This window comes from Garra rufa, chromosome 2 (assembly GCF_049309525.1).
Source record: "Garra rufa chromosome 2, GarRuf1.0, whole genome shotgun sequence".
Taxonomy (NCBI): Eukaryota; Metazoa; Chordata; class Actinopteri; order Cypriniformes; family Cyprinidae; genus Garra; species Garra rufa.
Window position 1 is genome coordinate 22,010,658 of NC_133362.1, and position 24,056 is coordinate 22,034,713.

Sequence of the window (24,056 nt, forward strand, 5' to 3'; positions counted from 1 at the left end):
CAATGTTCTTTCTCTTCACATACACCTTCAAACAGAAGTTGAGGTCTACAAAGACTGTGTCTGATGGATATGGATGGCACAATTCTGTGCAACATCTCCATCTTGCTAATTTAGTGCTGTTTCTCATTTAAACTGTAAAATGATTTCATTGCACATTGGTATATTTTTAAGTGTATTACAGTGCAGCTTTTGGCTTTGTGAAATATTGCATTCCACAAAATTCTTCTCAAGAAAAACGACCACAGTGAGAGGAAAGATCTATGGGCTCTTAAAACCTATTTGTTCACCTCACGGCTAGAATCTCCCCTCCGTTTCCTTTTTTTGAGAGATTGATGCTACTCCTTTGACACACGCGGTTTTCCTTAGACAAAGCGTCAGGTATAAATGACTTTGGTGAAATATATACATTTTCTGAAAAGAAGCCTTTCGAAAAACATAAATTTGTAAAACCTTACTGTGGTGTTCATTTCAGCTTTTATGTCTGGAAATGATTAGCCTAAAATGTCTGAGACCACTGAAAATGGTTTTATTTCCCTTTTTTTTCCCCTGTTACAAATGATTCCATTTTTATAAAAAATTGGAAAGAAATTTAATTAGAAAATACATGAATAATACAGTTTTTTGCTATTTCTCTTCTGCTCACCAAGCCTGCATTCATTTGATCCAAAGTACAGCAAAAACAGTCAAATTTTGAAATAATTTTACTTTTTAAAATAACTATTTTCTATTCGAATACATTTAAAAAATGTATATTCCTTTGATTTCATAGCTGAAATTGTAGAATTATTACTCCAATCACATAATTCTTCAGAAAACATTTAAATATTCTGATTTGCTGCCCAAAAATATTTATTATTATTATGTTGAGTAGAATTTTTTTCAGGTTTCTTTGATAAATATAGAATTCAAAAGAACAGCAAGAAAAATATTACTGACTCTGAGTTTTTGAATTGTATAGTATATAATGTTACAAAAGCTTTTTATTTCAGATAAATGTTGATCTTTTGATCTTTTTGTTCATAAAAGAATCCTGAAAAAAATGTACTCAACTATTAAATATTGATAATAATAATAATAATAATAATAATAAATGTTCTTGAACAGCAAATCAGCATATTAAAATGATTTCTGAAGGATCATGATGCTGAAAATGTAGCTTTGATCGCAGGAATAAATTGCATTTAAAAAAAAATATTCAAATAGAAAGAATTTTTTTTAAATAGTAAAAATATTTCACAATATTACTGCTTCTGCTGTTTTTGGATCAAATAAATGCATGCTTGGTAAGCAGAAGAGATTTCTCTATAAAAAAAAAAAAAAAATCTTACTGTTCAAAAACTTTTGACTGGTAGTGTATATATAAGAAAGAAAGAAAATGTATTTATTTACAAGTTTAAATCCGATTTTGAATAAGGGTGGTCTTGGACTTTTGAACCCCATAGTATGTTTTGCATTATTCTATATATCCAATTGCCTTATATGTTGTATTTTTACATTAAAGTGCAATTCAGGTTGTTAGTAATTGCTCAATTTCTGCAGTCATCAGTGTGTGAAATTATAAATGACATTACTTTAATATGACTGTCATTGTGCTTTCCTTTATTTGAGTCCATCATTTCTATTCCGTTTGTCAGAAGAACAGATGTCTTCATTTTAAAGCGAAGCCCTGACTGACATAATGATGAGCTTACCATCTTGCGCAAGAACTGTAATGATTTCCTGCGTTCTTCAAAATCAGAGCAGAAAATAACCACAAAGTCAGAAGGTGCAGGAGCAACCCTTGTTATTACAGACAGGGAACGTTTCAGATGTCAAATGCTATAAAAAATTCCTCTGGTGTCCTTCAACTTAACCTACAGGGATGTTGAGGAGGAGATGTGGTGCACTCCTTTAAACTAGAGTAAATCAGAGCTGAGATTTGCACGTGTGCGCACCCCAAGCTCTCATCTGGCTCTCTCATGAAAAGTTGTAATCCTAAGAACCTCTAAATTTGCTAGTTTGAAGTTTAGCTGAGATTCATACAGTACAGTAGGCATGCAATGTCAAAACTGCTGATAAAACAACACCAATTTGTTTTATATGGTGATCTAATAGACCCCAGCTGCAGGGTATTAGTCTTGTGCGTCCTTCACAAGGACATACTCATCAGCACGGCAGGCTCTGCAGTCATCCATTTGCGGCTTTTTCTAATCCAGCTGAAGTGCAGAGGGCCCCACAAAAACACCATGGTTGTCAGGCTGTATCTCCACTCATTGAATTTTATGGAGCACTGCTCAGAGGAACAAAGAGTAGAGCAATCAGAAATAATGAGCAGGGCTCAAGCCAGTAACTCACTAAAGCCCAGGATCACCCAGAGATTAAATGACGGGAATTTGAACACAGGGTCAATCTAGTGTGCAAACAGTCCTCATACACCTGATAGACTTTGCTGCAAAGGAGTGCGATCCAATTTTTAGTAATTGTGGTACACGTTAAACATATTTCATTAATATCATAAGTGCACACTTAAGATATGACTTTAATTTAGTAGACTCCCCACCACACACTCATTTAGTTAATTTACAGTGTGCACTTAAGATATGAAGGAAATGTTTAACGTAATTATTTTACATCTATATTTATTTATTTGTTGTTTTTGTTTAATTTTATTTCCATTTTATTTTTAGATTTGCATGAACTATGATTTTATGGTAATTATGGTACATGTTGAACATATTTCAATAAAAAATATGACTTATTAAAGTGTGAACTTAAGATATGAATAGAATGTTTTACATAATTATTCATATCATATATATAACATCAAATATTTATGTATTTATTTATTTTATTGTTATATTTAATATAATATAGTTTTGTTTTATATTATTTTTGTTTATTTTTTCCATTTTATTTTATTTCAAGATTTGCATTACTACAGTTTAAGTGGACATTTTATGGTAATCATTGTAGATGTTAAACATATTTATTAATATCATAAGTGCACACTTAAGATATTACTGCCATATCCTGCAATTAAGTTAAAGTGTGCACTTAAGATATGAATGAAATGTTTAAAATAATTATTCATAACTTATTCATATTCACTGCCATTCAAAAGTTTGGGATCAGTAAAAAAAAAAAAAAATCTTATCCTCATCAAGGCTGCAACTGTTTGGATAAAAATACAGGAAAAAAATGTAATTTGTGAAATATTATCACAATTTAAAATAACAGTTTTTTTTATTTTAATATACTTTCAAATAGAATTTATTCCTGTGATGCATCTTTAGTGTCACATGATCCTTCAAAAATCATTCTAATATGCTGAATTATTATCAATGTTGGACACAGTTGTGCTGCTTAATATTTTTAGAGACCTGTGATACTTTTTTTCAGGATTCTTTGATCATAAGAAGTGTTGCAATATGCACAAAATAATAAATAATTTAATACTTTTATTTACAAGGATGTGTTAAATTGGTACAAAGTGATAGTAAAGACTTATATTGTTAGAAAAGATTTCTATTTTGAATAAATTCAGTTTGTTCGTTTTTTTCACTTTTTATTCATCAAAGAATCAAAAATTATCACAGGTTCCAAAAAATATTAAGCAGCACATCTGCTGCGTCAAAGAAATAAATTATATTGTAAAGTATATTAAAATAGGAAACTTATATTAGAAATAAGAAAAATAAAATATTTCACTATTACTGTTTCATCTGTATTTTTGATCAAATAAATACAGCCTTCATGAGCATAAGTACGGTGACCCTGGACCACAAAACCAATCTTAAGTAGCATGGGTATATTTGTAACAATGGCCAAAAATACATTGTATGGGTCAAGGTTATTGATTTTTCTTTTATGCAAAAAAAAAAAAAAATCATTAGGATATTAAGTAAAGATGATGTTCCATGAATATATTTTGTAAATTTCTTACCATAACTATATCAAAAGTTAATTTTGAATTAGTAATATGCATGACTAAGAACTTCATTTGAACAAGTTTAAAGGCGATTTTCTCAATATTTAGATTTTTTTCGATCCTAAGTTTCTAGATTTTCAAATAGTTGTATCTCAGCCACATATTGTCCTATCCTAACAAACCCTTAGTTTTGTGGTCCAGGGTCACATATTTATTTATTCATTTCACACTTATTTATTCATTTCACACACAGCCCATATATTTTAGAAAAATGCAGATGCAGATTTTAGTAATCATAGTCATAGATCATCATGATTTGTTGTATTTGATTGGATTTATTTTGCTAAACAGATGGTTTTTTTTTTTTGTACTGTACATTTGAATTTCATTATTTTTCCCCATTTTTTATTTTTATTTCAAGATTTACGTAACAGCACGAACCATGACTTCATTTTCTTGTAATTGGATTACTTTCTTCTTTACTAATGCGCAACAGGAATCAGTTCTTTTTCCCAGTACGAACTGACTCATCAGATAAGCCGTTCAAGAGCCTTCCGAATCCCTCTGTACCCAGAGGGGGCTCATGGGTAATTTATATTGTGATCCATTTGGCTGGGAATTGGCAGAGATTAAATAGATTCTTTAGTCCAGGATCAGTTATGATCTCTACCTTATTATTAGAATATAGCTGTGTTTTGGAGAAGATCACAGCAACAGACTATAAAATGGTGGTTCTGACTCACAGCTGGAGTTTTGTGGCTCCTTCCAACTTGAAGCTACACAGACTCCACTGATGCTCCTCTTGTCATCAGCCAATGCCACCACTCTTCTGACCTCATTTATCATCTCCCTCTAAAGGCAAAGGTCAATGAGTCCTATTCCTACATCCTTTCTCATGGACGATCACACAAAACATATTCCTGTTATTAAACCAGTGGAGTCTGATTATAGTGCAATACACAAATCTTTAATAAAATTCATTTAAAAAATGCAATTTCCCCTGCAGCCACATAGTGTCAGTGTTGCCATCAGCTTGTTAAATGCATGAAATTCCTGACTAATGGTGTGTCTCAAGGCATAAAGCTTGGGTGTTTTCACTTGAATTAGATTTAGAAATTAGAAGTTCAAAATATTACATGTTGACTGTCTGAAAACAAACGTGTTTTGTATGAAGGAACTTTCAAATGAAGGTTTCAAGATACGTGATGTCATGTATAATGATCTTGAACAAATTAGCTTTAGAAATGACTAAGCAAACATTCAGTGACTGCAATGCTCATTTCTTGTTAGAAATTGTTGATATGTGACCCTGGACCACAAAACCAACATTAGTAGCATATTTAGTATATTTGTAGCAATAGCCAATTGTATGGGTCAAAATTATCTATTTTTCTTTAATGCCAAAAATCATTAGGATAGCAAGAAATGTTCAGTGAAGATATTTTGTAAATTTCCTACTCTAGATATATCAAAACTTAATTTTTGATTAGTAATATGCATTGCTTAGAACTTCATTTGAACAAATTTAAAAGTGATTTTCTTAATATTTAGATTTTTTGGCACCCTTAGATTCCAGATTTTCAGAAAGTTGTATCTTCTGCAAATATTGTCCTATTCTAACAATACTAACTATACATCAATGGAAAGCTTATTTATTCAGCTTTATTTTTGAAAAATTTACTCTTATGACTGGTTGTGTCTTCCAGGGTCGCATATGAAGATATTAAAGAAATGAATTATTTTATTCAAAAGATGTTTCAAATAAATGCTGTTGTTTTAAACTTCATCAAAGAATCCTGGAAAAATCATGGCATAAAAATAGCAGCACAATGTTGATAATTAGGCCTATAAGAAATGTTTCATCCAAATCAGCATATTTGTGACCCTGTACCACAAAACCAGTCTTAAGTCGCTGGGGTATATTTGTAGAAATAGCCAAAAATACATTGTATTGGTCAAAATTATTGATTTTTCTTTTATGTCAAAAATCATTAGGAAATTAAGTAAAGATCATGTTCCATTAAGATTTTTTGTAAAATTCCTACTGTAAACCTATCAAAATGTAATTTTTGATTAGTAATATGCATTGTTAAGAACTTAATTTGGACAACTTTAAAGGTGATTTTCTCAGTATTTAGATTTTTTTGCACCCTTATATTTCAGATTTTCAAATAGATGTATCTCGGCCAAATATTGTCCTATCCTAACAAAAACTATACATCAATAGAAAGCTTATTTATTGAGCTTTCATATGATGTATATATCTCAGTTTTGTGAAATTTAACCTTATGACTGGTTTTGTGGTCCAGGGTCACATTTGAAAGATTTCTGAAAGATCATGTGACACTGAAGACTGGAGTAATGATTGTTGAAAATTCAGCTTTGCTATCACAGGAATAAATTACATTTTAAAATACATTTTTACACTTTTTTAATCGTAGTGTTTATATTAAAATTAAATAAATACATTAAAACAAACTATTGTTTTAAGTTCTGAAAGGCTAAATTAGACACGCAGGGCTTTTCCATCTTTTGGACAAAGTCTTTGTGCATGTGATCAGTATTTCAGTGACCAGTCATCATGATATTATTTACTTAAAGCACAAAACCTTCTGAAAAATGACCTTTTTGTTAACGTCATGTTGCAACAACAGCAAAGGTCTTTCTGAATGCAGGGAAGTTTGATGTTGAACAAGAATGCATCTCATGAGATGTTTACAAAGCAAGATAAAATTGCCATTGTAATCAAGATTAAATGAACCCCAGTAGGCCGTGATGAATAACAGCTCCATGACAAAGATCTCATTATAGAGTGGAAAACGAGGGGGAGTCTAGAAACACACATTAAACAATATGGTTCATCTACAGCACCTCTTTTTTTTTAATCTAAATATCATATTTTAACTTAATTTCTACAAATCATGATTAACCACTGCTTGCAAAAGTTCTGACCTCTTGTTATTACAACAGTGGGTTGAGAAATTCCAACAGCTCATAGCGATCCCTCACATGTGATTAACACAATTACACATCGGGCTGTCTGATGAAATGTTGACTGCCATACCATGACACCTTATCAAGCTCATTAACACTACTGTTGCCATTAAATGATCTGCAGTAGATTTGCTGTAGAAAAGGTCTGTCAGCTGTGTGCCAGAAAGATAAATGGCTCTTGTGTCATATGTGATGTTTGTACTTCACTAAAGATAAGATTTTTGCTTTTTGAGGTAAAGCAATATATCAAGTGCCTCAAAAGGCCATCAAATTTCATATATCATTTCCTATGGGAGTCATTCACGCCCAGCATGTGTTTATGTATGAATGAGAGAAATGAGTAAAAATCATTTGAAGGCCCATAAGTGTGATGAGCGTGAATGTTTGGAGAACATGAATTAGGGGTTACTCTGACTCCCAGCGTATGTATTAGCCTGTAACCAGTCAGTCTTTATAGCATCACAGCTCAGTGGGGTTCAAGCCTGCCTGAAAAAAATTACTATGTGTCCTTGCAGATAGAACCCAGACATGAGTTGCAGCCATAGATACAAACCAAAATCTAAATGTCAAGCATTTATGTATATTGAATTCTGGTTGAATGTTCTTAGGAACAAGTCATTGGTATTTATCTGTTGTGTTGTTGTTTTGTTCTCGTTGTCATAACGTCATAAGATTGGCGTGGAATGAAAATTCATCCTGTCTATTTTCTAAATGCATTTTGTTGATTGTGAATGATTCTTCCATTCATGCCTTTTTTTGACCTACGTTCAATCAAAATGATCAACTCAATCAACTCGAAACAAACTTTTCCAGTCATTTAAACCACATTTCTTTCTTTCAGTCAGATGCAAGCTTGCATTCAGATCTATCTCCATCCAATCAACAACCAATTGATAGAATTAAATACCTGCCCTACTTGTTTTATTCAAACATCTGTCACAATTAAAATAGGTCTGTTGCTACTTTAGTTACATTGCAATTTTTATTTACTGTTCATTCAGTTTATATCAATATCTGTTTAAGTTTTATTTATTTTGTCTATAGACAGTTTGCACGTCATGATTTGGTCAGTTATCCAGATGCGCGACACAACAGCACAGATTTCATGGTTAATGTACTACTGAATACGTTGTTCTGCTAATTTATACTGACTAAACCACAGAAAAACATGTGGAAGCTCCTAAATAATATAGATTTTGTAAGCAGGAAATGGCGTAATATTTTAACAAACTAAAGTTAATAGGTGGTAAAGATATGTACAAGCAGTAGTAATTAAGATATTAACCTAATATTTCACCTACCTGACCGGAAATGATAAGAACGAACATGAATGTTGTCAAGATTCTTGCCCTAGATATCCTGGTTCAGTTTGGCCAGCCACAAATCCCTTTTGTTCCTCAGACAGTTTTTTTGCACTCTTCTCCTTAAATTGTTCTAACTTTTGGCGGTCTTTAGTACTCTGAATGTTTTTCCTGGTCCGAACAATTAGTGTAGTGTCCAAAACATGACAATAATTGACCATTTTCAACAGCAATAATCAGCAAAATATCCAAGTTTTGTTTGGTTCAGTGGCAATGTTTATGTTCAGTGCCACCAATATGGCCGATTGATAACGTGTTGTAAAAACACTATAAATATTTAAAATAATTATGGTTAGGGGCCTTTGCATCGACGGAACGGTTTCATAGTTCCTAGAACTCTTGGCGAAAGTTACCGCTTTTTGGCATGTTTGCACCGCAGGAACTAGTAACATACTTAGTTCTAGGAACTCCTTTTGGGGGAACTAAATTAGCTCCTAGTTCAAAGTAGGGTTTAAAACAGTTCTATCATCTGCTATAGGGAAATAACGAGGAGAATAACAATGTGCAGTAAACTGTGAAACTGTTTGCACTAACCAGTGTGTTCATAATTAAGATAGTACATTAAAATAATATGTTAAGACATACCAATCTGCAATATCAAGCAGCAAAAAGTTTTGTACAGCTAAAAATAGCTGGAAGCAGATGACACCCATAAAATTTACAAATGGCTCCGCCCACTCACAGGAAAAATAAAAAGGAAAGGAACTACCAGTGACGTAAGTTAAGTGTACGAAGATTGCCCAAACGCATACTAAACACCAGCTACCCATCCATCTATTAGCCAAAAATAGAACTTTTTATATTAAAAACAAATTAGCAAGCCCTGCCCAGATTTAAAAAGTAACGCAAAAGTAATGTAATGCATTACTTTTCATAAAATGTAACTAAGTAACATAATTAGTTACTTTTTTGGGAGTAACTTAATATTGTAATGCATTACTTTTAAAAGTAACTTTCCCCAACTCTGTACTCATCATTTTTAAAAAGCCATGTGCAAACATTTACTCCATGAACATGGAAAACAACGATAATGGCTTTTAGCTACCTGTTGTTTGTTGTGTTCTTTTTTCAGCCTAGATGATTTGTAAAACTGCAAGTTGTCATAGGAGGTTTAGTTAGATTTCCATTTTCTTTTAATTGCATACATTTTGCATTTACATTCTATCTCCGTTATCACAAAACCAACGCCACACACACAAAAAAAAACAGCTCAGATCACGGCATCCTCTATTCATCGGTTGTTGACATTTGTAAACACTGTGAATAAAGACATTGTGTCGGCTGCTTACGAGTTTCTGCTGCCAGTGCGAATGCAACCAGGAGTGTTTTCATGACACGTCATTATTCGGCCATATTGGTGGCACTGAATGTAAACAATACCACTGAACTGAGGAAAACTCACATATTTTTCTGATTATTAATGCTGAAAATGCTCAATTATTGTGTTTTGGGATGTACTAATTGGTCAGACTGGGAAAAACTATTTGAGTACTATAGGCTGCCAAAGGTTATAACAAATCAAGGAGGAGAGTGCAAAAAAACTGTCTAAAGAAACAAAAGGTGTTTGTGGTTGGCCAAACTGAACCAGGATTTCCAGGGCAAAAATCTTGACAACATTTGTGTTTGTTCTTATCATTTCTAGCCAGGTAGGTGAAATATTAGGCTAATATCTTAATTAATACTGCTCATACGTATCTTTACCACCTGTTAACTTTAGTTTGTCAAAATATTGCGCCGTTCCTGCTTGCTAAGTCCTTCTCTATATGATTTAGCAGCTTCCACATGTTTTTTTTCCCATGGTTTAGACAGCAGAAATTGCAGAACAACGTATTCAGAAGTACATTAACCATGCAATCCATGCTGTTGTTTACATCTGAGTATCTCCAATATGGCCGCACATCTGGGTAACTGACCAAACCGTGATGTAAATGCAAAACCTCTATTGGTTCTCTAGGAACCACCATTTTGGCTAGTTCCTACAACTGAGTTCTTACGTGGTGCAAAAGCCCCTATAGACGCTGTTTGCATTATTTGTACACATGCATGTAATTTTCACTAGATTTTTGATATTTATTCTCTTGCAAAGTCTAGCACTGAAGTTTTCAAAAGGTTAAAAGATGTCGTGGTGGTGCAGTTATTCTATGACAATTTGTTGAATGCATGCATTTTATTTTGCATGAGTAACAACTCTGATTTGCTTTGAGCCAAAAGCAGTACAAAGAGAATCATAGAAGCATTGACTGGAAAAATTTACATTTGCATCTATTCATTTAGCAGACACATTCATCTAAAGCAACAAACAAATGACACAATCAATTTATCGCAAGGAGACAATACTACTATTATGTTGTCTTAACAAAATCAACATAATAAACTAGAATAAACTAGGGTTAGGGCTTTTTCAACATCACAAAGACCAATATTTCCAAATGTAACTCTTCTGGCTTTCAAACTACACCCACTACGGTAAACTCAGCATAGATCATCAGTCTCAGGTTGCTACATCTTTCCTAACTTATTGGACTTTCCCTTGACAGATGATTAACTCCTCCAAATGTCTGAGACATTGAAATCTCTGACTGTAATTCTTGTGATTTTTATGTTTTATTTTATTAGACATGTTGTTTTGTAAGTTGTGAAAACACGTACAAGCCACATTCCATACTGTATGTGCAGGGGTTTGTTATAATACAGTTTTTGATCAAGCTATCAAACTTTTATTTTACTAAAACTTGTTTTTAGTGGTCAGTGACTGAATTTACAGCCTGAATTAATAAAATACCCTAAAAATGCAAACACATACCTGGAATAATATGCAGCTAATCTGGAAAACAGTTGATCCAGGCGGAAAACAAAGGTAGCCTTGTTCTAATGTTAGGGGATTTACATTTTTCCTCTTAGTAGGAGTCAACTTGGATATCAGAGTAGTAAATTAGAGCAGAACTCTCCAAGTGTTTGCCAAGATAGCCTATTTCATTCTGGACGGTAAGATGTATAGTACATAATGTCTCCTCCAGGGCTTCAGAGCTGAAGTCATTTCATCTGTTGTTTCCAGAGTCCCTCTTTTGTCCTCTGAATGTCCAGGTCACATAAACCTTAAGATTTTACATTTCCATCTGTACTATTGCCCCAGTTACTCCCACAGCCCCTGTTATTTCTGCTTATTTATGAACATTCTGGATATATTTTCTTCTAGGATGAGCTGGTCAGCGAGGCATTGAGCCTTAGAGACTGCACAGAGGAAGTTATGATTTTGATTGTCTTATTGATAGTCCATGAATCTCTGTACAACTGTGTTCAGTTCCGTTGTAATGGCTGTCAAGTGTATATGTATATGCACATTCCACGATATGGTGCATTTTAGTGTCCTACGACTTACTTTTAAAGTACTAACACAAAACATATGATTTTCCATCATTAGATATTCTAGATATATTTGATGTGGTTATTTAACATAAAATACATGTTTAACATCAAATAAAACTTTGAGAGTTTTTGAAAAAGAAATGTTTTAGTTATTAAATTATTTAGTAACTTGACCCTGTTTTCCATTTCTTTCCATTAGATTTTTTTTTTTTCAAATAATATATGATAATAACATTTTTAAATTACAAATTTTGTCTGTTTTTGTCTATTTAGTTTAGTTTTTGTATTACTTTTTATGTTTAGAAAATAACAAAATCACATAATAATAACAGTAATAATAAAATTATGAGATGTTTAATAATATTTATAATAATAATAATAAATAGGTATGTTAAAGATAATTATTTTAGGACAATAAAATATTTTAATACATTATTATTGTTATTGTTATTATTATTATTATTATTTTAAATATTTTATATATATATATATATATATATATATATATATATATATATATATATATATATATGTGTGTGTGTGTGTGTGTGTGTGTGTGTGTGTTTGTTATTATAATAACAATTATTAATGGTATTATTATTATTTTAAATATTTAAATATTTATTATTTTTTTATAAAAATAGTAACATAATCCTGTTTGTTTCCATTCTCGTGTCAGGTTTTTTTTTTATAAATAAGTTTTTGTATTTATTTATTTATTGCTGGAAAATAACGAAATCACATAATAATAATAATAATAATAATAATAATAATTACATAATACAACAACAAAATTATGAGACATTAAATAATGATATTATTATTTATAATAATAATAATAGTAATTGTGTTAATTATTTAGGTAATTATTTTAGGACAATAAAATATTTTTAAAAATATTATGTAAAATATTTAATATTATTATATTAGTAGTAGTAGTTAAAATATTTATTTTTATTATTTAAAATATTTTATTAACATTTTCAAATATTTATTATTGTTGTTGTTGTTGTTGTTTAAGATATGTAATATTGGAATATTTTCAAATATTTATTAGTAGAAGTAGTATTAGTATTTTTTTATATTTATTATTTTAAATATATTTATTATTTTATTATTTTAAACCTTTTTTCCATTCTGGTGTCAATTTTTTTATATATATAATATATGTATTATATATGCACTAAATTTAGTTTTTGTATTTATTTTTATGTTTATTGCTATAACATAAAATCACTTACTCAATACTAATATTTGCATAATAACAACAACAAAATTATGTCACGTTTAATAATAATATAATAAGAATAATAATAGTGTTAAAGATCAATATTTTATGACAATAAAATATTTTTTAAAAATACATTATTATTATTATTATTATTATTATTTAAAAAATTAAACTCAGTTGAATCATATTTCTTTGATATTTCTTTGGCACCCTGATGTTATTTATCATTTTGTTCAGTTTTATCAAATATGAGCATGAGGAGTCAGTTACTATTTTAACAAAAAAAAAAAAAAAAAATGACATGTTTCAAGTAGTGCCAAAGTCATGTGGCTTGAACTCCTACCAATACTGTAGTCACATGCGATCACATTTAATTGGACGGACCCTCGCTGTGTCATGCCGTCATGCGCCCGCATTGTGGTTCTAATCAATTGTGATCTGTTATGACTGAGAAAAGTCTGACCTTTGACACAGGTAACTAAAGACTGGAAGAGATGGTGTCTGTTCAGTGCGTCTGCTGGAGAATGATTAACATCTGTCTTGTGTCAGGATTGGGCTATGAAAGTACTCCTGCTTTCTCCACCATTAATCATCCGCTTCAGGACAGGCCTTATCGAGCAGACGTTTGAGACTCCCTCCATGTACATTTATGTGTTGTAAAAACACATCTGACCTTGGGCAAGGACATTTTTGATTAATTGGCTGATTGGCTGGAGGTAATTTAATTTGAATATGTCCCTCAGCAGCTGTAAAAGGATGGAGGGTGGAATACCTCCTCATGAAGGTCACACTGCTCATAACCTGTAAGTGTCCTGCAACAGGCTTGTGTGCAGAAGTGTGTCTTTCCTCAGGGAACATGCCTTATTTGTGCTCTTTGCTAGTACCTAGTCAGGTAATCTTTAACTGTAAAGTTTTTGTTGTTTTGTCCCCTCACCTTGAGCAGAGGTGGAATGCAGCGGGAACAAGCAGAGGGTGGTCAGTGTTTGGGGTTTAGTTTCTATGTTAGGCTGATTATTAAGGTAAAATCTGCTCTGGGACGCAGCCTACGGCACCCTCCTGCTCAGGCGAGAAGATTTCTAACCATGGCAAAGTTCTGACTTCTTGCATCTATCAATAAATGAACTACCATTAGAGGACATTAACTATCAACAAATGTTCTAAAGGAAAAAATCTTTTGATTTCGGCCATGAAGGGCTCTGTTTTGTGGGTTATAGTGGAATGTGCTTGCAGAGTTCTTGGCATTTCGACTGCTGCAGGTAGGACTGGTCTTTGCTGTTCTTTTGTAGGCCATTGTTTCACTGAAAGTGCTATACATAAGCTTTACATATAATATAAATATATGCATTAGCCGCCATTTCAATATTTGACACTGTGACTGATGTTTAGAATTCTGAAATGTGCGTTTTGTACACATTAACCAACATAACCTACTTTAAAATAGAGAAAATAAAGGGAAATTTGTTTCCATTGTTGTTTAACTTGAAACATACATTAAATGTATATTTAAGAGAAAAAAAAAACATTAGTAGGAATTAATTATATATTACTAAAATTCTTATGTCAAGTCCAACAATTACATAAATACTTTTAAATGTTACTCCAATCATTCTCCAAACATTTTAAATGAGTAAGAAACTTTAAACCAGTTTATTTATTTACTTTTGTTGTTTTGTTTTTCATTTACAGAACTATTCAAGTATTAGATCCACCTTAAAACAATGTTTAGCTTATGCATGCTTTTTTTTTTTTTTTTGCTTGCTTAATTGTTAATCTTCTACAAATGATAGGAAATAAAAATAATCTAATTTTCAAGATGGAATAAGGTGAATATAACTAACAGATGTTATTAAATACATGATTAGAATACTAAGAGTAATACTTTTTAATAAATTTCAAGTAAATGTTTTAAATATCCTTAAGGATTTCTCCAATTTGCCATAGGCTTTGCATTGCATAGGGAACTGCACGATACTCTCATATTGAATAACGTGTATTTTATTCATTTTTGGTTTGTACATTGTAGATTGTTTTTAAAGCCAACACGACAACTACTGGCCTTAACGTTAATTTGCCCAGCAGTAGTGTGTGGCAAATCTGACATCTGGTGGCCACAATAAAAATTAAAAAAAAAAAAAAAGTCCAAAGGTTGTGCCTGCTATTCAAGTTCAACTGTTAAGAAGTATTTGTATATATTATATTTAAAACACACACAAGATTATTGTTCAATTAATTATACCATATCTAGTTAAGTTTAATGTGAGCTTTGTGTTTTGTGCTTTGTGTAAGTGCTTTGTGCAGTGGGTATAGAGACTCAGAGACAAGGGGAGTTCAACAGCCTGTCTGTCTATCTCCTGTGAGTATCATTCATGAAAATGAACTGCTGTGGGATGTGTAACACCTTGTTATTCACTCTCAAAAAAAAAAAAAAAGAAAAAAAAAAAAAGCTGTCACTGGCGCAGTAACTTGTACAAAAGTGCACATTTGTGTAAAGTGCACATTTGTACCTAAAGGGTACATATTAGTACCTGAAGTCTACATATTAGTAGCTAAACAGTATATGCTAATACATTAAATGTACACTGGCATTCAAAAGTTTCAGATTTTTATTGTTTTTTTTTTTTTAAAGAAGTCCCTTCTGCTCATCAAGACTGGGTTTGATTAAAAATACAGAAAAAACAATATTATTGTGAAATATTATTGCAATTTAAAATAGTGGTTTTCTATTTTAATATACTTTGAAATAGAAATTATTCCTGTGATGCAAAGCTGAATTTTCAGCATCATTTCTTCAGTGATGACCCTTCAGAAATCATTCTATTATGCTGATTTATTATCAATGTTGGCAACAGTTGTGCTGCTTTTTTTTTTTTTTTTTTTTTGGAGCCAGTGATACTTTTTTTCAGGATACTTTGATGAATAAAACAAACAAAAAAAGAACAGCATTTATTTAAAATAGAAATCTTGTAACTATATGCACTACTGTTTAAAGTTTGTGGTCTGTATTTTTTTTCCTTTCTTTCCTGAATAATACTTTTATTCAGCAGGGATGTGTTAAACTGATAAAAAGTGATAATAAAGACATATTGTTGACAATTGTACGATTTCGATTTTGAATAAATGCTGTTCTTTTTTAATCAAACATTTTTAATCAAATATCTTGAAAAAAGTATCACTGGTTCCAGTATTATATTCCAAATATTAAGCAGCACAACAGTTTCCAACACTGATACTGTAATAAATCAGCATATCGGAATGATTAATAATGTAATGAGTAATGATGATGCTGATAAAAATTCAGCTTTGCATCACAGAAATAAATCATATTTTAAAGTATATTAAAACTGTTGTTTTAAATTGCAATAATATTTCATAATATTACTTTTTCCGTATTTACTATTAGATAAATGGAATTTTTATGAACATAAGAGGCTTCTTAAAAAAACCTTTGAAGGGTACCACACTAGTGATAGTTTTTTTACCGTTATTTTCTAAGAGCTTTCATATGATAGTTCTCTGAGACATGCCTTCATGTCAGATGTTTTTTTGTCCTTGCAATGAATATACTAATGTAAAAATGTACATTTTGTAATAGTTTTTATTAATGTTTTTAATGTGTTTTTATTTTTATAGTTTCTAGGTTTTTTGTTTTAGGTATAGGTATGCGCCATTGCACTCCAAAATGGCACTAGGGTGACCCGGAGGAGAAAACTATTTGAATAAAGTTGTTATTATAGTTTTTAGGCGCAACAAAAAGTATTCTCATTGCTTCATAAAATTACGGTTTAACCACTGACGTCACATGAACTATTTTAATGATGCCCTTACTACCTTTCTGGGCCTTGAATGTGGTAGGACCTTTGCTGTCTATGAAGGTTTAGAAAGCTCTCAAATTTCATCAAAAATATCTTAATTTGTGTTCCAAAGATGAATGAAGAAACATCATGAGGGTGGGTAATTAATGACACAATTTGCATTTTTGCTCGCGTCCAGTGTAGACACGGTGTGAGAACTTGCTATCTAGCACATGATTGGAAAAGACATTTTGCAAAGATTTGTAAAAAAAATTATTCTCACTTCTTCTGGGGGTAAAGCTGGTCATGAACAGTTGGTACCAATCCATCCTTCATCCAGCTGACCTTGGGTTCATCCATCCAACTTTTTGCTAAACCAGCTTTGCACTGATGATCGTTTGCAAAGCAGTCAGGTGAAATGAATCGTGCAAGCATAAACATATTTAGATAGAACAGGGGAACGCATTTAAAAAAAAAACAAAAGTAATCCACTGCGTCTTCAGCAGCTCAGATGTCAGAAGTAAATAACGACTGATGTTTATTATTACATCCAACTGCAAAACACCTCAATCGCTTAGAAGACTTTCTCTGACATCACTTTGCCCAGAATCTGTGAACGGCTTGCTCTGAGAAAGTGCTTATGATTTGTAGGGATTTAAAAAAAAAAAAAAAAAAGCATTAAGTGGATTTTTGTCATTATAGGGTGGTTGTGTACACACACACTGCCAAGACACATTTAAGTTCAAATATCATGTAAAAGTCAATTTTGCATCCAGTGTCCTCTTTAATGATGATGGTTCAGGTTCTTTTACAATTTAATTGTTAGAGTCCACCTATTATGCACACACAGTATTGGTATCTGGGTCATTCCTAGTGTTGACTTTGGCTGGAGTTATCATTGCTTTTGACGGCACTCATAGAATAATGTAAACAACTGAACGGAATCATTCTAAGTTACACAAACAAACAGGCGACGGCTCATCGCCCTTAGGAAAGTGGTCACTGAAGGCCACAGTCATTCCATTTCTAACTATAGCTTGCAATACAGTAGCACTTCCTGGGAATTACACGCAGATGGAGGCAAATGGGCCTCTTGTCCCAGATTATCTGATCTTTCCGGGCTCACAGCCAAACCAGAGATGTTCTGCATGAACAACGAGGGAATATTTCCATTGGGATTAAACATAAAGTGGTTGTTCACATGCATGAACGCCAGAAAACCATAAACAGTCAGGAAGTTTATGATCAAGTAACTGCTAAACTGTAATGAATATCTAATAAAAAGCATAAAGGGGAAGAAGGGATTAAAGTCAACATTAGTCAGTGTTTACAGTCCATTTTACTTTATTGTTGTGGGAATTTGTAAGACTTAATTTTATTCTCAGGAATAGATTAAATTTATATTTAGATTTTATTTTTAATTTAAACTATGTTTTGGTATCTCTTTTTGATCTATTTATACCGTTTTGTCTAGTTTTTTACTAAGAAAAAGTTAGGTATTTTATTTTAAACCATTGCTTTACTCCTGTTTGTATTCCCTACACAGGATCTCCTCTGTGGTGGTCATGCTTTTTGAAGTTTCCTATTTCGTTGACGCTCTGTTGGAAATGTGTCTTCCGTATGTTCAATCAAATTATATAAATGAATCGATTTGATCATCTGTGGTATTACTGCAGTTCCAATCAGTGCATTATAGTAATTCATATGTGTTTTTCTTGCTTGGAGTTGTCCACCCTCATGGAAGATTTTCATTCTTTGGAAGAAGATGGCGAAAGTCGGGGGGTTTCAGAAGTTTCTATACTACACAATGATGTCTTTGATGTGTTTCCTGCATCCAGTGCTTGTGTGGCATGCTGTAATACCAGGTGCTTAACTTTATTACATAAATTATAGTTAAAAGGTTTTTTTTTTTACCAATGTTTAGGAATACATTAGCATATACACTACCAGTCAAAAGTTTTTGAACAGTAAGATTTTTAATGTTTTTTAAAGAAGTCTCTTCTGCTCACCAAGCCTGCATTTATTTGATCCAAAGTACAGGAAAAAGAGTAAAAGTTTTCTATTTGAATATATTTTATAATGTAATTTATTCCTTTGATTTCAAAGCTGAATTTTTAGCATTGCTCCTTCAGAAATCATTTATTATTATTAATAATATTATGATGTTGAAAACAGCTGAGTAGAATTTTTTCAGGTTTCTTTGATGAATAGAAAGCTCAAAAGAACAATATTTATCTAAAATATAAATATTTTGTAACATTATAAATGTCTTTATCGTCACTTTTGATAAATTTAAAGTATCCTTGCTAAATAAAAATAAATGTATTATACTGACTCCAAGCTTTTGAATGGTATAGTGTATAATGTTAAGCTTTTTATTTCAGATAAATTCTGATCTTTGGAACTTTCTGTTCATCAAAGAATCCTGAAAAAAAAATTACTCAACTGTTTTAAATATTGATAGTAATAATAATAATAATAATTATAAATGTAAAAATAAAATGTATAAATATGCAAATAAGCATATCAGAATGATTTTTGAAGAATTGTGTGCTGCAAATTTAGCTTTGATCACAGGAATAAATTACATATTAAAATATATTCAAATAGAAAACTGATTTTTTAAATAGTAAAAAAAAATATTTAAATTGTAGGTTTTTTTTTGTACTTTAGATCAAATAAATGCAGGCTTGGTGCACAGAAATACTTCTTTAAAAACATTAAAAATCTTACTGTGCTAAAACTTTTGACTGGTAGTGTAGATGACTTTAAATCATTACATTTTAAATTTGTGAGATCCATAGTTGAGTCAAATAGTTTGCAATAATCCCCCCAAAATATTATGGGCAAACATAAAGGACACAAAGGTTGACTTGAATTTAGAAACTTTGTCTGTTTCTTTAGGAGTTATGCTGGTAGTGACTGGATTCTTTAACTTCATACTGAGCAAAAAGAAAAAGCCAGATCCGCCTAAAGAGTTCCGGGCAACGTATGGAGACCCGGCTCTGTCTTCTGTCTGTGTCACAGACAGGGAGGACGCTGAACACACATTATCTTTCTTCCATGTCATTTCAGGCAAAAGAGCATCTTTTTTTCCTAGCAATAGCCGACTGCATGGCCCCACTGACGAGGCTCAGTCAGTGAAGAACAGACAAACAGACACAAGAAATGTGCACTTCATTGAGAGTCTCAGACATAGTGATACTGAAATGGAAGAATATGAAGTGGAAGCAGAGGAGACCACATCAGATAAAGCACCAATGATTAGACTGTAAATGTGAGAGATTATGGTGTTATAAATCATTTTAGGCATGAGGTGCTAGGTGAGACATTACAAATACCTCTTCTCAAAATCTAATTATTCAAGGAATTAAATTATCTTTTTTGTTCACTTATTCATGATGACAAAGCTGAATTTTCAGCAGTCATTAATGCAGTCTTCAGTGTCACATGATCCTTCAGAAATCACAATAGGGTGATTTAGTGCTCAAGTAACATTACTTATTATTATCAATGTTAAAACATTGCTAACATTTTGTTCTGCATAATATTTTTGTGGAAATCGATGAATAAAGTTTAAAATAACAGCATTTATCTGAGATAGAATTTTTAGAATTTTTGTTAAAAGCCTTAAATGTCACTTTTGGTCAATTTAATACATCCTTGCTAAACAATAAAATTGTATATATAAAAATAGTTTTTTACACAATTTAATTTTGTTTTCACTAAATGGCAATAATCACTTGTAAACAATTGGCAGCAGATCAAAAGCAAATATACTGTAAAAATATTGAGTAACCTAAAAGATTGCATGTGTATGCTCCCAGTTTTTAACATCTTTCTTTTACGAGATTGAGCTTCTGCAACAACCTTTAAACACAGTCAACCAAAGAGTTGCTTTTCATTCCAGTCTGTAACCTTAGGCCTGGATCTCCTGCATCCAGTCTCCATACATCAATACAATTAAGAGATTCCATTCATCATTCTGACCCAGACGAGAGGGTTTTCAGCCTAAAGACTGGACAGCAACCCCCCAGGCGTTATTCCTCTCCATTAACCTGCATGGATAACTTCAACATCCTGAATACTTGAGTATGCTGCATTCATGTGTGTTGTACTTCATAGAAGAATATTCAATTACACAGTAAATAAATTATTTGTTCTTATGTTGTGGGTCTAACTGTGTTAATCAAATAGCTTCGGCGTTTTACTGCCATTTGCTAATGGAGAGTCGCAGATGGGCACTGTTTAAAAGAACTGGGGTGAAAAATCTATGAGCATCAGTGGGTCAGGCAATAATGCTTTCTGCACCAATAATGAGAATGACAGTTGCAAACTCAGTAAATCATCATATAGGAAGTCTTCCTTGATGTTAAAAATGCTGGACCACAAAACCAGTCATAAGGGTCTTTTATTTATTTTTTGTTAGGATAGGACGATGTTTGGCCAAGATATAACTATTTGAAAATCTGGAATCTGAGGGTGCAAAAAAATCAAAATACTGAGAAAATCACCTTTAAAGTTGGCCAAATTTAGTTCTTAGCAATGCATATTACTAGTTATAAGTTAAGTTTTGGTATATTTGCAGTAGGAAATTTACAAAATATCTTAATGGAACATGATCTTTACTTAATATCCTAATGATTTTGGCATAAAGAAAAAATCGATTATTTTGACCCAATGTATTTTTGGCTATTGCTACAAATATACCCATGCTACTTAAGAAGGTTTTGTGGTCTAGGGTCACAAATGATCTAATGCACTTGGATGATGTAATTATAAGTACAGCAACCTAAACAGGGAGTTTAAATAGCTATTCTTTCACAAAGTTTAGCTCTTTTATTTTAGTATTACTGTATATATGTTGTTTTAATAGATGTTATTGGGTGAAGTCACTATTAAGATGATTAATGTTCTCTTTAGAGAACTTGGACTCTGCTCAATACTTTCCATTTGTCTCCACACAGATGAATAGCAGAAGTGCCGTCTTTTGTGTACTTCTGGTGGAAGTTTAGTCAGTATTCAATGTATGGTTAAGAGTCATCATTTCCTTTCCATATTTAACATTATAATATTGTCATCTTCTCTAAATTTAATCCAAGCCCTAATGTTGTTCCTTTTTCTGAAGAACATAAATTAATGTATTTTTATAATAGACGTCAATGGTCCACCAAAACAGATTGGTTACCACTATTCTTCAAATAAAGAAAGTCATGTAGGTTCATAAAGACATAGAGGTGAGTACATGGTGATATAATTATCATTTTTGGGTGAACTATCCTTTTAAATTCACTCTTTGCGAAGTTGTGAACCCTGTTAAAAAACAGCACATGCTGGTTATGTTTTAAAGCTTGGCAGCTGGTTTGAGCAGGTTTAAGCTGGTCCTGAGCTGGTTATGAGGAGGTTTAAGCTGGTAATGTGCTGGTCCTAAGCAACTAGCACCTGCTCAGGACAAGCTCATCAGTGGTGCCAAGTCCACGGTTTTCCCACGGAACTGCGCTTCTTTAACGCTGTTTCCGCGGGTTGAAGCAACCCCATAATATTTAGCCCCTGGAATGCTCATTTTTACCAGGGGAACAACATTTGGGTATTTTACCACCCGGAACACGATTTGCACTGGGGAACCCCCTCGAAACGCAGTTGGGCTACTTTTGGACTAGTTTTGAGTAGCAATGGAGCGGGTTTTGTTGTGAAAACCTGGCAACCCTGCAGCTCATAACAAGCTTATTACCAGCTCAGGACCAGCTTAAACCAGCTCATAACCAGCTAAGGACCAATTTAAACCAGCTGCCATGCTTTTTTTTTCCAACAGGGAAACTAAGCTAGGCTACTTATCAGTAAACAAACTTACTCAATGAAATATTTTGAGTATTTAATTAGGGTTATGGGTTTACAGTGTGAAGTATTTATTTTGTTTCCAAATCCATTTTAAAAGAGTTCCCATATTTGGCAGCGCATGTTCATACAATCATTTCCCCTTTGAAACAAATCTGTCTTCCCATGAGGGAAGTGTCTTGGCAGCTCAAAGCATCTACTTCCTCAAATATTTTATCCGACCTTTCGGTGTCATATTTTCCTAGATGGTATTCTCAGACTGAGCTAAAAACAGGAAACTATCTAGCATACATAAATGTTAATTTATACATTTTATTTAAACTAAGGCTTTAAATGATTAAAATCCTACAGCTTAACGAAGTTGTAATATGACAGGCGGGGCGAATGCAGTTTAACGGCAACCTTTCATTTGGAGCTTAATTGTCTTGTGGTTATCGCAAGACTCATGATAATTATCTCACAGACATGCTAATAATGGTGTGAACGGTCTCAGCGTTTCCCAGGGCAACCGCCGACGACTCCCGCCCACGGACGTTTCTGATTGGTTCTTGTAATCAGCGGAGTGTAGGATTGGTTTACACATCTGCCGGTCTTCTCAACGAGTAGCGTTATTTTGACCGTCTATTCCCTGAGGAAGCAGCGGGGTGAAGTGGAAGAGTGGAGTGGAAGATAAGACGTTGTGTCTTGCAAAACAGCTGGGCTTCGTCGGCTCTTACAAAGGAACGGCGTTTCATGAGATGTAAGGACAAAATATGCAAGCAAATAGAAAAGATATGTTCTCTTGTCAAGAGTATGTTTTCATTTGAGATGTTTTTTCTTAATAATTCTGCAGGTGAGCTGTATGTACTGCTGTCTTCTTTTGAAGGCTACCTAAGCTTCTCCTGAAACTGTTTTCAGGTACGTGTCTTTATACAGCTGTCAAAACTGTACTTGAGTGAACATCTGACAGACTACATCTGTACCAGATGTGTCAGAATTGTGACATCTTCTGTACTATCTAGTACATGTTTTGTTTTCACAGTGAAAGCAAATTAAAAGTAGCCTATATGAAATTTATGTGTTTAGCATCTGCCTTTTCAATCTGTCCAACTTCTGCTAAATAGTGATACAGAAATCAAGAAGTGGTTAAAGACTCTAGCCTGATATATTCCTGCAGCTGAGAGTCACAGCTGGTTTGCAGTAATTGATGGGGTGGGCAGGGGGGCTTCATAGTGTCATTTCTTCCTAATGCAGGTGGAGAGCATCTCTAGACATGACCCCTTTTAAATCAGTCTAGTGCACAAGAGGGATTCTTTCTGGTACACACAGTAGATTGTGTTCTTTTTTTTTTTTCTTAAAAGGCGTTTCTTGCCATGAGACTAAAGTGGCATATTTAATAATTAATGAGAACAGAGGTGGGGTTAGTTCATAGAATATTCAAATTCTTTGCCCTCGCTGAATAGAAGGCGTTTTGTTGATTATATTTAGGTGAACATTGATGAATTGAGACACTTTTGGATAATCTGTATAATTTGTATTTTTAAAATTAAATGTCAAATGGCTTTATTCCAACTGTGGACATAAATGAAGAT

At 32.6% G+C, this 24,056-nt stretch overlaps 2 protein-coding genes across 2 annotated transcripts in view; both read left to right on the forward strand.

The window, feature by feature from the left end:
- Positions 1-13,919: 13,919 nt before the first annotated feature.
- tmem72 (transmembrane protein 72) lies at positions 13,920-20,816 on the forward strand. Its single transcript, XM_073835047.1, has 5 exons — positions 13,920-14,115; positions 15,146-15,212; positions 18,197-18,268; positions 18,376-18,515; positions 19,555-20,816. The coding sequence occupies exons 1-5, from the start codon at positions 14,046-14,048 to the stop codon at positions 19,923-19,925; spliced, it is 720 nt and encodes a 239-aa protein (XP_073691148.1). The 5' UTR covers positions 13,920-14,045; the 3' UTR covers positions 19,926-20,816.
- Positions 20,817-23,003: 2,187 nt separating this feature from the next.
- Positions 23,004-24,056, forward strand: part of rassf4a (Ras association domain family member 4a) — a 28,126-nt gene continuing 27,073 nt past the window's right edge. Inside the window, exons 1-2 of the mRNA XM_073833898.1 lie at positions 23,004-23,224; positions 23,318-23,382. The gene's annotated coding sequence lies outside the window, so the exon portion shown is untranslated. The remainder of the gene's footprint in view (positions 23,225-23,317; positions 23,383-24,056) is intronic.